Source organism: Dasypus novemcinctus, chromosome 8 (assembly GCF_030445035.2).
Source record: "Dasypus novemcinctus isolate mDasNov1 chromosome 8, mDasNov1.1.hap2, whole genome shotgun sequence".
In the NCBI taxonomy this organism is placed as follows: Eukaryota; Metazoa; Chordata; class Mammalia; order Cingulata; family Dasypodidae; genus Dasypus; species Dasypus novemcinctus.
Genome location: NC_080680.1, coordinates 85501719 through 85515727, shown reverse-complemented (window position 1 = coordinate 85515727; position 14009 = coordinate 85501719). Strand labels below are relative to the sequence as shown.

The 14009-nt window shown below is 41.4% G+C and overlaps 1 protein-coding gene across 16 annotated transcripts in view; it reads right to left on the bottom strand.

The window, feature by feature from the left end:
- Nucleotides 1–14009, bottom strand: part of RAPGEF1 (Rap guanine nucleotide exchange factor 1) — a 173134-nt gene that overhangs the window by 47114 nt on the left and 112011 nt on the right. For all 16 annotated transcript variants that reach the window (XM_058302157.2, XM_058302158.2, XM_058302156.2 and 13 more), the window contains 6 exons: nt 10007–10095; nt 9089–9238; nt 8549–8672; nt 7672–7855; nt 6057–6551; nt 1003–1205 (listed from right to left, as the gene is read on the bottom strand). In XM_058302157.2, the coding sequence (XP_058158140.1) occupies nt 1003–1205; nt 6057–6551; nt 7672–7855; nt 8549–8672; nt 9089–9238; nt 10007–10095 (1245 nt within the window). The remainder of the gene's footprint in view (nt 1–1002; nt 1206–6056; nt 6552–7671; nt 7856–8548; nt 8673–9088; nt 9239–10006; nt 10096–14009) is intronic.

The window sequence follows — 14009 nt, the reverse complement described above, 5'->3', positions numbered from 1 at the left end:
CCAAGAAAAGTCAGGGCAGCATCTTCATGTCCTCTCACACCGGATGAAAGACAGCCCAGCTAGCCGCACCTGCCCCTCTTGTTAAAAAAAAAAAAAACTACCAGATTGGTCAGCATACAAGCACGACAGCACATTTAGCTCTGAAAAAGTCTAGAATTCCCTTCTGGGATGTATTTTTCCTTAAAAGCATGACCGGATGATATGCTTTGGTTCTAAAAATTGACTTGAGCCCACTAGATTAGTTGACTGGTAGCAAAGAGAAAAGGTTTAGAGGCATGCAACAGGCAAACCCAATGTGCCTGGCCTGCCTGATCCCTGCACTAATTCCTATAATCTTACAGCTTGGCCATGAACACAGGCTGTCTTCTGTGCTGTCTTACTTCATTACTTATATGAAAGTCCTTAATGCAGGAGATGCTTTTTTAAAGGAGTAAGGGTGCTATGTCTGAAACACAAAGTGGCTCTGTTTAAAGCCACCCTATTTTCAATAGAGCTTGTTTTAAGTGGGCCATTTCTGGTCAGAGCTGGAATATAAGTCACTCTATATAGTTCGGCCCCATTATGTAAATCAAGTCCACAGATGGCCTGTATATAGATGATGCCTTGTGCTTTGATTAAGTTCCTCCTTTCTGGGAGGTCTATGTTAGAGCCAAAGAGGAGAGAAAAAAATACAAGAGACTGTCAGCAGAGAAAGCAAACAAACATTCTGAGTACAAGCCAGTCCCAACCACATCAGGCTGCTTTGGAAAAGAAAGGCACGACCCGCCACCAGGGAGGGGAGATGGTGGAGTGCGAGACAGGCTGCCAGGAGCTTATTGTGAGGAAGTGAAAGCACCCAAGTGGGATACAGCAAATTCAACACACATGTCCAGGGCCCTGACATGGAAGAAAAGAGAGTTAAATCTTCCCCCGAGGAGGGTCATTTTAGTTTCTAGAAATCTATTAGAATTGGCAGTCTTTGGCAGTGCAAACAAGATGAGGACTGTGAGGGTTGCTGCTTACCAGCTGCCGTTGCTTGGGGGGGAGGGCAGGCGGTGGGGCCAGCTCCTGTGTGGAGTCCCCACTGCTGAAGGAGTCATTGAAGCCATACACCTCCATGAGGTGCTTGTTCTTCTGCTGGTAGATGTGCTCATTCTGCGGTGTCTGGTAGAACATGGAGGGCTGGGGCTCTGAGTAGTCCTCGAGCAGCTGCATGTAGGCCAGCACTACAAAAGAGAAAGTGGGAGTTGGATAGGCAGCCCCTCGCATTCTTCACTGAAGAGCAGAACTAAAATGGGTTGGGGGGTGCCATGTTAAGAGAATCTACCTTCTCACAGTAATCAGGGTAATTTCCACAAAGAGCATATTGGACACTTCACTCCCTTGCTTAAAACACTTGGGTGGTTTCCAGTGACACTCAGGGTGATACCCCAATTCTGTATCAGGGCTTAGGCAAGGAGGCTGTGCACAACTGGTACAATCCCATCTTGCACTGCTCTCTGTTCCTTTACTCAGCTCTACTTACATTATCTTCTTTCAGTTATTGGAACATTCTAAGGGATTTTTGCATATGCTGTTCCCACTGCTCCAAATGCTCTTCCTCAACCCTTCTGAGGCCAACTCTTTCTCATACTTACTGCTCAGTTTAACTGTAACTTTTCCTGAGATGCTCATCACAAGTAGCCCCTTCCCATTAGTTTCCCTTTCGGCCCCTCATTTGTTTCCTTCTTAGCATTTGCAGTTTTTAATTAGTAAACGGGTTTTCTTCATTCATCCAGTTTTATTGAGCACCTACTATACATTTGGCATCTACAGGTGCTGGGATGACACAGGCCAGTAAAATGAACCCTCTGACTTGTTCAGAGGCTTATTATGAGGAAGTAAAAGCACTCAAGTGGGATACAGCAAATTCAGCACACACTTCCAGGGCCCCGACGTGTGTACATTCTCCTCAGAGAGACAGAGAATAGGCAAATATATGGTGTGATGTCAGGGAGAAATGAATTCCATGGAAAATAGGTGGCGATGGGGGAAGAAACTTCCACACAAAGCTATGGCGATGTAAATGCCCAAGGCTGGGAAGAGGTCTGGGTAGGCAGAACACGATGGGCAAGGGGAGAGTGACAGAAGGCAAGGCTTGATCATCAGGCAGGGGCCAGCTCACATGGAGCTATGTTAGCAGAGCAAGGAAGCTCATGGTGGAGCTGCCTGCACCAATGCAGTCTGCCTAGTAGGCAGGCCTCATTCTCCTACACAAGGTGGCATCAACGACAAAGAGACTAATGCAGCAAATAATGGCAGGGACCTCTCCCACCTGGGGAGATGTGAAGTCAGCAGAACAAAAAGCTCAGCTGTCTCATCTCAGCTATCTCATCCTCTGCAGGCACCTTTTCACTTAAGCAAGTGTGGAGCCCTCAGCCCTCACAAGTGGTAGGGAGAGGGAGGAGATCAGTGCACACTTCACCTTCACTCATGACTTATTCTGGGTTAATGATTAATCTGAGTGCCAGTACCTACACAGCCAGGCTCTCCTGAGGACTCGACCCTGGAGTTCAGAGGGTTCTGGGAGGAGCAATACTTGGAGCTCCTATACATAACTGTTCTGGCATCTTTTATGAAGCTGTGAGTGCTGCCTTAAGCAGAAGCCTTTTCTCCAACCCCCCATCCACAAATATAGACTGGATCATACACTTGACATTCCCCACAGGAGAGTCAAGGTCAAGGCAGCCACACAATGAATTTTTTCCTGAAACTATGTGCCGTCTTTGCCCTTCTCCAGGTAGTAGAGGAAGCTACTAGATATTAGGCTATTCTCTATACACACAGTATGTGCCAATCTTTGGAGGGAAAGGTACTGTTATATCCCCCTGATATGTGGGCTAAGAATGAAGAGCAAATAATTTACTTACAGAGTTGGTATACAGGCACTAAGAGGGATCTAAAGTGACAATGAGAGCTGGAAAGAAAAAAAGCCCCCAGGTTTGGAAGCAAAGGAATTTAAGTCTGTGTGGAGAGCACAAGGGAAGAAAGCACTATAAGTCACTGTCCTGAGCAAGTACTTTTCCTCTGGATCATTTTACAAAGAGCCATGGCACCTGTTAGGTAGAGCTGAAATACCAAGGAAAAGTAGCAAGGACAGTTTTGTAGTACTGAATTTTGTATTTTTAAATAACTGTAAAGTCAGGGACTTAACTGGAGACCTGAACTAGTCAGAAAATTTAAAAAGGGAAGAGATATTTAGCTGAGGAAGACAGTCACAAAGGTAAGGAGTTTGTCCTTTTTCTTCTCAGCATTTCATTTTGGGTCCACAGAAAACGGTCTTTTTCTGGCATCCTTCACTGAAGGAGGTGGTTCAAAGTTACCTTCTTTATGTAAAATAATAAATAAAGATTTCTAATACGCTCCAGTAAGAGCTGAGTGGAACTGGACTGAGACATGTGCAGGAGTACAACAGGGTTCCACCATAAGGACAGCTGCCCGCACTGATAAAGCGTACAGTCCCCTTTGATCCCCACAATACTTTTTTGGTAATATTGCACAACAAATACCACTAAGTTCTAGAAGATGCAAGCCTGTGATGGTGACCCCAAAATGTGTACCAAAAATGCTCCCTAAAAAGACTAACCACAACCACCTTCTGTCCAATTAAAACAGGAAGTTTTGGTAAAACTGCAATCTTTTCAGAAGTTCTCTCCTGATAGTTGAGGTCCTTTCAGAGCACAGAGAAACAGCAGTGATATTCCACAATATTTCAAAAAGGAGGATCAGTCCATTTCAAAATCAGCCCAGCACAATGGCTCATTAACTAGAGCAGCTGACATTCTTGGGATAGCACAACAGGCCTGTACTCTAGTGGGCACCCAGAACTTTGGGGGACCTTTTGGTAGACAGACAGGAATTACGAAACTTGACACTTGTCCAGTACAAGGGGCTCATGGGCCTGCCCTCAGCAGGAGGACCCAGGGAAACTTGTAACTTCAGAGCATCTCTCAAGAATGACAATGCTCTTATGATGCTGAGATTACATGCATATGAGGTTTATCCAGTGTTAGCCATATGTAAGGGATGATTGTTATCTCATTTTTTCCCTCAAAGCAACCTTTTGAAGCGTTTTGCATGGGGAATTTTGGAGTCACAGACTGCAATTCTCCATGGGTTTCTCCAGACTCAAAACAAGAATCCAAGTCTCTAGAGGTCTCAAGTTTAGGTTTCTTTCACAGGGGACAGAAAAGACTGTCCCACTGTATGGGGGTCACTATTGAAAATTGGAAAAAGACTCAAAGGAGGTAGTATAACATAATGGTTAAAATAAGAGTTTGGGGATTACAGAGGCCCGGGACTGCCACCACTTGCTTTTCTTGGGAAAGTTGCTTAACTCCTCTAAACTTCAGTGTCTTCATTTATAAAATGGGAGACAATAACATCTACCTTACCAGGTTGTTGTAAGAATTAAATAAGACAGTGTGTAAAGGTTTAGGTCAGTGTATGCCACAATTTAAGTTATTATTAATTTTTAAAAGGTTTGCAGGATGGGATAAAGCATCAAAATGAATGCCTAAATTAACAGAAAATATTTTCAGTCATTTAAGACTGGAGGCTATTCAAAGGAAATAATGGATCCCACCTTTCTTTCTCCTCTTTATAGACCTCTTACATGAGGACTGCTGCACTACACTTGTTCTAAACAGATGGAAGGGTGAGAACTTGCCTGGCATCACAGCCAGCCAGCACTGTGCATTTATCACAGTTAGCATTAAATATAATCCTGCTCTGCAATTTGAGTTCAGAGGAATCCTAGAAAAGGAAAAGGGGTAAAGGTGGGTGGAAGAGAGAGGACAACAGCTCTTTAAACACTTCCACTTACAGAGTGAGAGGCAAAGAAGAGACATTCTTGACATTGCTGTTTGAAGCCCCTCTACTTAGTACCCTGGTTTCTAGAGAGTGAATTTAAAAAACAACAGATGGAAATGACATCATTAGCCCTACAGAGCCAATGCTTCCCTCTAGTCAGGGAGACCACACCACTGACCATTATGTAAGCTGCCCAACACCGAGAGAAGCTGGGGAATATATTACATCATCAGCTGCATGGTTCTACTGCTTTCCTTATACAGATGGCCCAACTAACTTAAGGATAAATGCTGCTGGGTCTAACTGACCCAGGTGAGTCTTCTCTTTTGAGAATGGCCAATCAGATGTTCTCATTTGGGAATTTGGAATGGAGATTCAGTTTATAGTTCCCAGGATTTGTCTGCTGGATACTTCAGTTGAGGTTAGGGAATCCTGTGACCGAGGGGCTGATGTGGCCACATACACATCACCATGTTGACAGGTAGTTTGCCAAAGAAGAATGAAGCAGAACTGTTTGTGAAGTGGGGGGAGAGAATGGGGAACAGAAAAAGACACAGGCAACTCTCTACCACATGAAGTAGTTAGGGGAGCCAGGAGAAACTGAAATTTCCAATAGAATTCTGATTAGGAATTTTATGAAAAATAGAGATTTGGAAAATAACACAAAATATAAATATTCAAAATACCAGCTCTACCCCTGGGCCCTAATCCAATCAGATATTAAAATATCTGGTTCAAAAAGTGTTCTCAGCTACTTCTGCCAAGAAACATCCAAGTCAAGTCATTAATTAAGACTACAACTTTCAGTGTCGGCAAATACAAGTCAGACCTAGCACCCAGGTATGTTTCTCTGAACAGTCACCTCGCATACTTTTAGGGATTCTCAGAAAATTACTCTGTGAGTGTTAGGTAAATTCAATTTCCCACCTTGCTTTAACTTCCTCTCAAATAGGAGAAGTGCTCTGGCTTTGTGGAAAGCATGCTTAAGTTTTTATAGAGACTACAAAGGAGAGGTCACCTTTATAAGTCTTTTAAAAAGTTTTGTTTTTAAAAACCATCATGAGTATTAATAAAACAAGGGTCCTAGAAGTGTCTAAATACTTGTGGTTCTATCTTTATGAAACAATGAGGTCACTGATTTGCTTCTGGTCTAGCGCTTAAATAAAATAAACCACCACTTTATGTCACACAATGTGCTTCCTTGGAATGGCTCAACAAAAGCTTACTGTGTTTGTTTTTCTTCTCTGGTAGAGGAGGTGGTTTTTCTGAGTCGCTTATTGATTCAGTGAAATCACCCACAAATTCGACAGGGGCTGAGGAACCTCCTTGCTGAAAGGGGATAACAGCAGCAAAGGGTGTGAAGGGGATGGAGTGGAGGGAAGCTGGGTTCTGCAGGTCGTCCTCTGAGATGTTGTCGTACTGTGAGGGATGCCGTTCATAGGACACCCTGCAGCCAGAACTGTCCGTGGTCTGGGAGGCTGCACTTCGGCGCTTTTTCTCAGGGAGAGCAGGCGGCATGTCTGTCTGCTGCCCCAGGGCCAAGGGACCCTCTGGCTGGGGACAGCTGCCAAGAGGCAGCTGGAAAGGATGGCCAAGAAATGGAGACCCAGACTCCCCCAAGGACTCTGGCAACGGGCTAAGGTTACAGGCCACTTGTTGAGGTATCTGGTCTGCATTAGAGAGGTCTTGCTGGAGGAATTCATAGTCCGGATCATAGTGATCTGCATCCACAACAGGGAAGAAAAATACCTGTTAGCCACAAGGACCTGCAGAAAGAAACAGTCCCACCCTTCTTCCTTTACCCAACCTCATTCATTACAGCATAACAACAAAACATGGCTTCAGTCTTATCTATATGGAGCTCTCATTCTATTTTATATTTTTTATTCTTCTCCTACGGGTGGGAATATGGCTGTTTGCTATACTACTTTTTGCACTTTAATATAGTTTTCTAATTGCTTACTTAAAAAATGAAAAATACATGACCACTGTAGAAATTATGGGAAATAAACTACATCAAGAAAATGAAAGTCAGCCATAATTCCATAATCTAACTACAACCACTATTTATTACACATTTTATTTCCCTAGAGTTTTTTCTTTCTTTCTTTCTTAAAAAACCACACAGAAAACACAAAGCCACACAGAGAACATAAAGCCTTGGTCTTTTTCTATTTATCAATATAGCATAAATGATTTTTAATAGTTACATATTATTCTACCAAAAGAATGTATAATTCATCTAATTTTATACCAGTATTTAGATTGTTTCCAATTTATTACTAATAATGTTAAAATTAATGCCTTTAGTTACTGAAATCTTGCTATAAATCTCTGATTATGTTCTTCAATAAATACTTAGAAGTGAAATACCTAGTTCATGAGACATGAACTGCTTAAATCTCTTTTCACTTATTGCCAAACTGCCTTTCAGACTTCTACCCGGCCCAAAGTAGCATAAATTCAGCAACTTCTGTCAAATGCTGCCAGGGACTCTTCCCCTTTCATTTATAGCTGAGCACAGATGGTCTTTAATTTTGGCAAAGAGAGTCAAACCACACATTGATAGATTAACATAAACAATAGCTACAATTTGAGTATCTTTTATGTGGTTTGACATCATTATTTCATTTAAACTTTCAACCTCCTTGAGAGGTAGATATTATCCTTATTTTGCAGATAACTAAACTGAGGCTTGGATTTTAAATGACTTGACCAATGTCACCCAGCCAGTTATTGGCACAGCTGGGATCTAAACCTAGGAATATAAAGAAACCATTGAGAAATGATGACACAATGAGGAAGTCTAAGCAGAGTGGTACAAAGTTGTCCACAGCTCACCTAGTGTTTCACAGCTTGTATTCCGGGAGCACTGCCCACTGTCCCTGTCCAGAGAGGACAGCTGCTCATCGGATTTGCTGAGCTTGCCTATGCTGCTGCAGGGGGAAAGGCGGGGGGACTCTCCGCCATATGAGTGGCTGCCTCCTGACAGTCGTCTCTGTGCGTAACAGTCAATGTCAAAATCCTCATATGGAAAAAAAAACAAAAAACCCAAGTCACTTCTGAGAAATGGTGGCAGAGAACAGGGAAGAGAGAATCGGTACGTTTACTTAGAGAAGGAAATACTGCCAAGGCCAAAAACCAGTTGGAAAAGCCTATCTTTGATGTAAGCAATAAAATATGTCTGTGAATTAAGAGAAAGAATCCCTTAGGAGTTCTCCGGAGTGTGTGGCAAGGGAGGGCCTTTGGGCTGGGCTCATATGTCATCATCACCCCACCCCCACCCCAATACCCATATGGGAACTTCTACCATGTCTTAGAAAGAGGACAGATGCTGGACGATGTATGTCCTGCCATGGCCCACTGGGTGGAATGGAGGAGACAGTAAACTACAATGTAAAGCATTATCCATGTGGTGCAGCAATGCTCCAAAATGTATTCACGAAATGCAATGAATGTCCCACGATGATGAAAGAGATTGTTGTTGTGGGAGGAGTGGAGTGAGGGGGGTGGGGAGTATATGGGGACCTCATATTTTTTTAATGTAACATTTAAAAAAAAATAGAGAAAAATAAAAAAAGAAGACTTCTACCCTTTGAGAGAGATCCTCTCATTGAAAGCAACACCAGAGACTAAGATCTCACCGTTTTTTTCAGCTTCAGGAGGCAAACCCAAAACCCAAAACCTTCCTCAGCCTTTCAAAATGGGACTGCCTTACCTGTTTATTAATTCCAACAGGCAAACTGGAGCCACTGGTGGCTCGACTCATCGGGGCCACTACAGCCACTCGGGTAGGGGATGGAGCCGACTGTCTTTTCTTGGGTGGCAATGCTGGTGGAGGACTGAAATAGACCAAAAAAATCAAATCAAATGAAATCCAAACAAAAATTCTTTAGAAAGGTATTAGAGAATAGAATGTGGGCTTTTTTCACTATTAAATTCCTCATACCCAGTTTTCACACTTTTAATTCCTATCCCACTCCCTTTCTGCCAAAGTAAAACCGATAAAGACCAAAACAAATCTAAAATCAGAAAAATCCTTTCTTTTCCTTTAATAATAAATTGTACCAATTGTTACTAGGCTAAGGATAAAAGGCAAAGAAAAGAATATTTAAGGTCAAACTTCCAAAAAGTTGAGGATTAAGATCTAAGTCCTTATTCTAACTACACCATCTTCTTTTTTGCCCACGTTACCCATCCATTCATCAAATTATGTCATAAATAGAGGGTGGCTTCAGGAAAATAGAAAGATAATTACCTATTATCAACCACTCGGATGCCAGGTAAAGGGGGCTTGGGAGGTGCGACCTCTTCATCAGTGGAGTCTGGGAGTAACTCAGTTGACTGAGACATACCAGTTTTGTTTAGAATCTCCCTCTCTCGATCTGTCAGGGGGAGCTCAGACTGGCTGGAGAATTTAAAAGAACTTGGGGTTACAGAAGACTCCAAGTGAACACAGCAGATGTAGCTCCTGAGAGAATTAGAACATGACCCAGGCAAGGAAATGATGGGGTGGGGGTGGGGGCTGTGAAAAGCAGGAGCACTCGACACAAGAGGACTGGACTCCAAGTAAGAGATGTGGTTTAAAGTCTGGTTTGATCACCAACAAATAGCAGGAGCATGGCTGGGTCCCTTCCACTCTCTGCATCTCAGTTTCCTCATTGTAAAAGAAATCTTTACACAGGATGATGGAAGGCTCCCTGAAATGCTCCAAATTTGTTTTACATTTTTAACTAGGGACATGTAGTAGAAAATGTTGCAGGGCATTAAATTGTTCATGTTGCCCTCAGTTTACTTTTTCAAAAAAGCTAACAACAACAACAATAATAATTTAAAAAAATGTTCTCAAGCAAAATCCCCAAAACCCTAGAAAGTTCTAATTATGAAAAAAAGCTGGTCAGGAAAAGCACTGGGATAAACTATACATACTCGCACTGGAAATATTTACATTGAATATTTAAAGCCAAGGCCAGGCAAAACGTCAAAATTTGTGCAAATTATACACATTTTAAAATAACACAAGTACTCATCTAGAACCTTCTTTGAAAGAGAAATGTAAGTCCCAAGCACCCTATAAAAATGAGCTGCCTGATTTGGTTTCCATTCTTTCTTTCTCAAGTACAGACTCTGCAACCAACTATGAAAATAGTGACTAGAGGGTTTAATCAGCACTCACCCATCTGGTTTGCAGGCTGGGGCACTGGGTTTCACTGGGCTTGTTGGAGATGGATGCCCCTGCTTTTCAATGGTAAGTCTGACCAGCTCCTGCACTCCACACAAGAGAAAGCAATAAGGCACAAGGAAAACTGCCTTTCACTGCTGATTTTTCACAAGGTAGGTCAGTTGTCTGTCCTCCACTGCTGAGTCATGTTTTGTGCTTCAGGTTTCCCACATACATAAACTCAAGTATTATTTGACTTAAGTAACCTGCAAGAAATGTCCCCTACACTTCATAACAGGCAAATAAGTTTCAAACGCAAAAAAGTACTTATAAGAGGGAAACAACAAGTTCTCCTGTCTCAAAATGTCATTCAGCCCAATGATTAAGTTTATCACAAAAATGAAATTCCCCAGTAGAACAGATTTCCAATCACTCTCTCTGTGGGGGAAGAACTACTTTTTTAGTACAAGTAATTACGTTATGCACTTGACAATGTTCACTAATGGTGAAATCTGTGACTTTGGGAAGGGGTGGTTTTCCAAAGTAAGGTGGCCCATGGGTGTGGTAGCAGTTGGCTCTCACAGATGAACTAGTTGAAGATCTTTGTCAAAGGATAGGAAGTTAGGGCAATTTACCAGCAGGGAAATACCTCTAGAACCACTAAAATAGGAAAGAAAGGGGAAAAAAAAAGTAAAGAAGTAAAATACCACCCCCTCAAAAGCAGGGCGGGGGAGTATTTTCAAATCGCAGGAAAAAAAAAAATGAAGAGAGCAAGGCCTATTTTTTTCAGTTAGAATCGTTTCTCTCTAATTTGAGTTTTGATAATTGCATATACCCGTGTAACCACTAATCAAAAAAACATTTCCATTACCCCTTCCAGTCAGTCTGTTCTAACCTTAACCGTTTTCTCTTGTCTTACTTTTTCTGTTCAAAAACTTCATATAAATGGAATCATACAGTATGTACTCTTTCGTATTCATCTTTTAAAAAACAATTATTGAGCTATAAGTCACATATCATAAAGTACACCCATTTAAAGCACACCATACAGTGCAATAATTTTTTTTGTATAATCACAGGTTTATATAACTATTAATACAATCAATTTTAAAACATTTTTGTCTCCCCCAAAAGAAACCTATTCTACTACTAACAGTCACCCCTTATTCGCCTCCAAACCTTCCAGGCCTAGGCAACCACTAATCTACTTTGTCTTTATAAATTTGCCTAATCCGAGTATCTTCTTTTGCTTAGCATAACATTTTTGAGATTCATCCATAGTTTTCTGTGTGTGAGTAGCTTACTACCTTTTTTTAAAGATTTTTTAAAAAATTTATCTCTCTCCCCTCCCCCACCCCATTGTCTGCTCTCTGTGTCCCCGTGCCTTCTTGTCAGCAGCCCCAGGAATCAGTGTCTCTTTTTGTTGTGTCATCTTGCTGTATCAGCTCTCTGTGCCGCACCACTCTTGGGCAGGCTGTTCTTTTTTCGCATGGGGCGGCTCTCCTTATGGGGTGCACTCCTTGAACATGGGGCTCCCCTACGTGGGGGACACCTCTGCATGTGCACATCAGCACTGCGCATGGGCCAGCTCACCACATAGGCTAGGAGTCCCTGGATTTGAACCCTGTACCTCCCATGTGGTAGGCGGATGCTCTATCAGTTGAGCCAATTCTGCTTCCCAAGTAGCTTACTACCTTTTATTGCTGAGTAGTATTCCAGTGCAAGGATACATCTACAATTTATTTATCCATTCTCCTGTCGATTGACATCCTGGATAGGATCTACTTGTATTTAATGACGGGTTTCAGGCTTTCACATTGAAACCTATTTCTAAAGTTACAGAGGAGTTAGCAATGGATGCAAGTAGGTAATATAGCAATGTGTTGCTGTATCAGAGACTGCAAAGCCTCTCCAAACTAAAAAATGCACAAAAATGGCAACACATGTGATTAGGCAGAGTCAATATCCTTTCTAGTGGAAGGGCTTTAAAAAAAAAAAAAAAGCAAAAGCTAGAAAAAAGCTGAGCTAACTGAAAGAAATATCAAAGAAGAAATCCATAAACATAAATCCAATGCTCAAAAAGCATAAAAGATTCTCCAGCTTTGATGGTAAAAAGACAGAAACTTCCAGACACCATGAGTGAGAGTAACATTTTGGACAGCTTTTCCAGAGAATGATTGTCAATACAGATCGAAAGCATTAATTATTTGCATTCTACTTAAAAGAACTTTTGCCCAAGGAAATCTCATGAGTGTGTGCAAACATTAAGCCACAAAGGATAGTCATCACCATATTATTTATAACAGAAAATATCAGAGTATTTGAGGTTTTTGATGCTGGCATCTTGAGCTGTAGGCCCGGGAAGTAAGCACACAAAGGAGCTTGGTTGTGAGGAAAGAGAAGCAAGCCCCAGGAAGAGAGGAACCAAGGAAGCCTGAACCCTGGCAGACGTCAGCAGCCATATTGCTCCAACATGTGGCAAAAGAGTTTGGTAAGGGAGTAACTTATGTTTTATGGCCTAGTAACGGTATGGTCCTACCCTAAATAAATACCATTTATAAAAGGCAAAAAAAAAAAAAAAAAAAAAAGAGTATTTGATATCCAATAAACTAAATATTTGGTAGGGACTGAAATATAAAAATTATGATAGAATCAAACATGACATTACTCTGCCACTAAAAACAGTTATGGGGAGTGGGTGTGGCTCAAGCAGTTGACTACCTTGCTTCCCACTTGGGAGGTCCCAGGTTCGGTTCCTAGTGCCTCCTAAAAACAAAAAAAACAACAACAAGCAAACAAATAAAAAAAACAAAAACAAAAAAAACTCAAGGAAGTCAATGTGCTCAGTGGTTGAGCATCAGCTTTCCATATATGAGGTCCCAGGTTCAATCCTGGCCCTGATACCAAAAAAAATAAAATAAAATGAATAAAATAAATAAATAAATAAAAACTAAATTATAATAAGAATATGTAATAACATGGAAAGATGCCATAACCCTATGTTAAATGGAGTAATAACCTCGGGTGATACATTGCATATATATATATATATATATACAGTAAGAATCTGTTTTTGGAAACAAAACAAAATAAAACAAAACTGAGAATACATGTATAGAAACAAGCATGTCTATAAAACACTCATCTTCTTGTTATCAATGTTTTCTAAATTTTCTATAACAAACATGTATTACTTCTGAAACACTAAAAAACAAACAATAACAAAAGCATATTTCACATAACCAGATGTGACATCCCATTTTGTAATATTTAATGCATATTCTTGGAGAAATGTGGGGAAGTGAGATCTCTAAGGGTCAAGTACCAGAAGAAAGAAGAATATAATATTTTACTGTCATGACAACTTATAACTTGTACACATAAAACCTTACAAATAGAATTGGATGTGGCTCAAGCAACTGGGCTCCTGTCTACCATATGGGGGGTCCAGGATTTGATTCCTAGGGCCTCCTGGTGAAGACAAGATGGCCTGCACAGCAAGCTGGCCAGAGGAGAGAGCTGGGCTGCACAGGAGTGCTGGCGTACACGGAGTGCTGGCCCATGTAGAGAGCTGGTGCAGCAAGATGATGCAACAAAAAGAAAGAAAGGAGAGATAATAAGAGATGCAGCAGACCAGGCAGCTGAGGTGGCTCAAGAAATTAAGTGCCTCTCTCCTACTCTGGAAGGTCCCAGGATCAGTTCCCAGTGTTACCTATAGAAGACAAGCAGACAAAGAAGAACGCACAGCAAATGGACATAGAAAGCAGACAGTGAATACAAAACAATGAGGGGGTGGGGATAAATAAATAAATAAATTTTAATAAAACAAAACAAACCTTACAAATATTTAAGGAATAGGTACCTAAGCTGGTGATTACAGACAAGGCAAGGATGGAGAGGGAAGAGACTATGTCAATTAGGACAGCAGTTAGTACAGATGTGGCCCCTTTGTACCTCATAACCTGGAGGAGTGTGGGAGAAGCAGCTCTTTCTAAAAAGTACATTGCCAGGTCACACA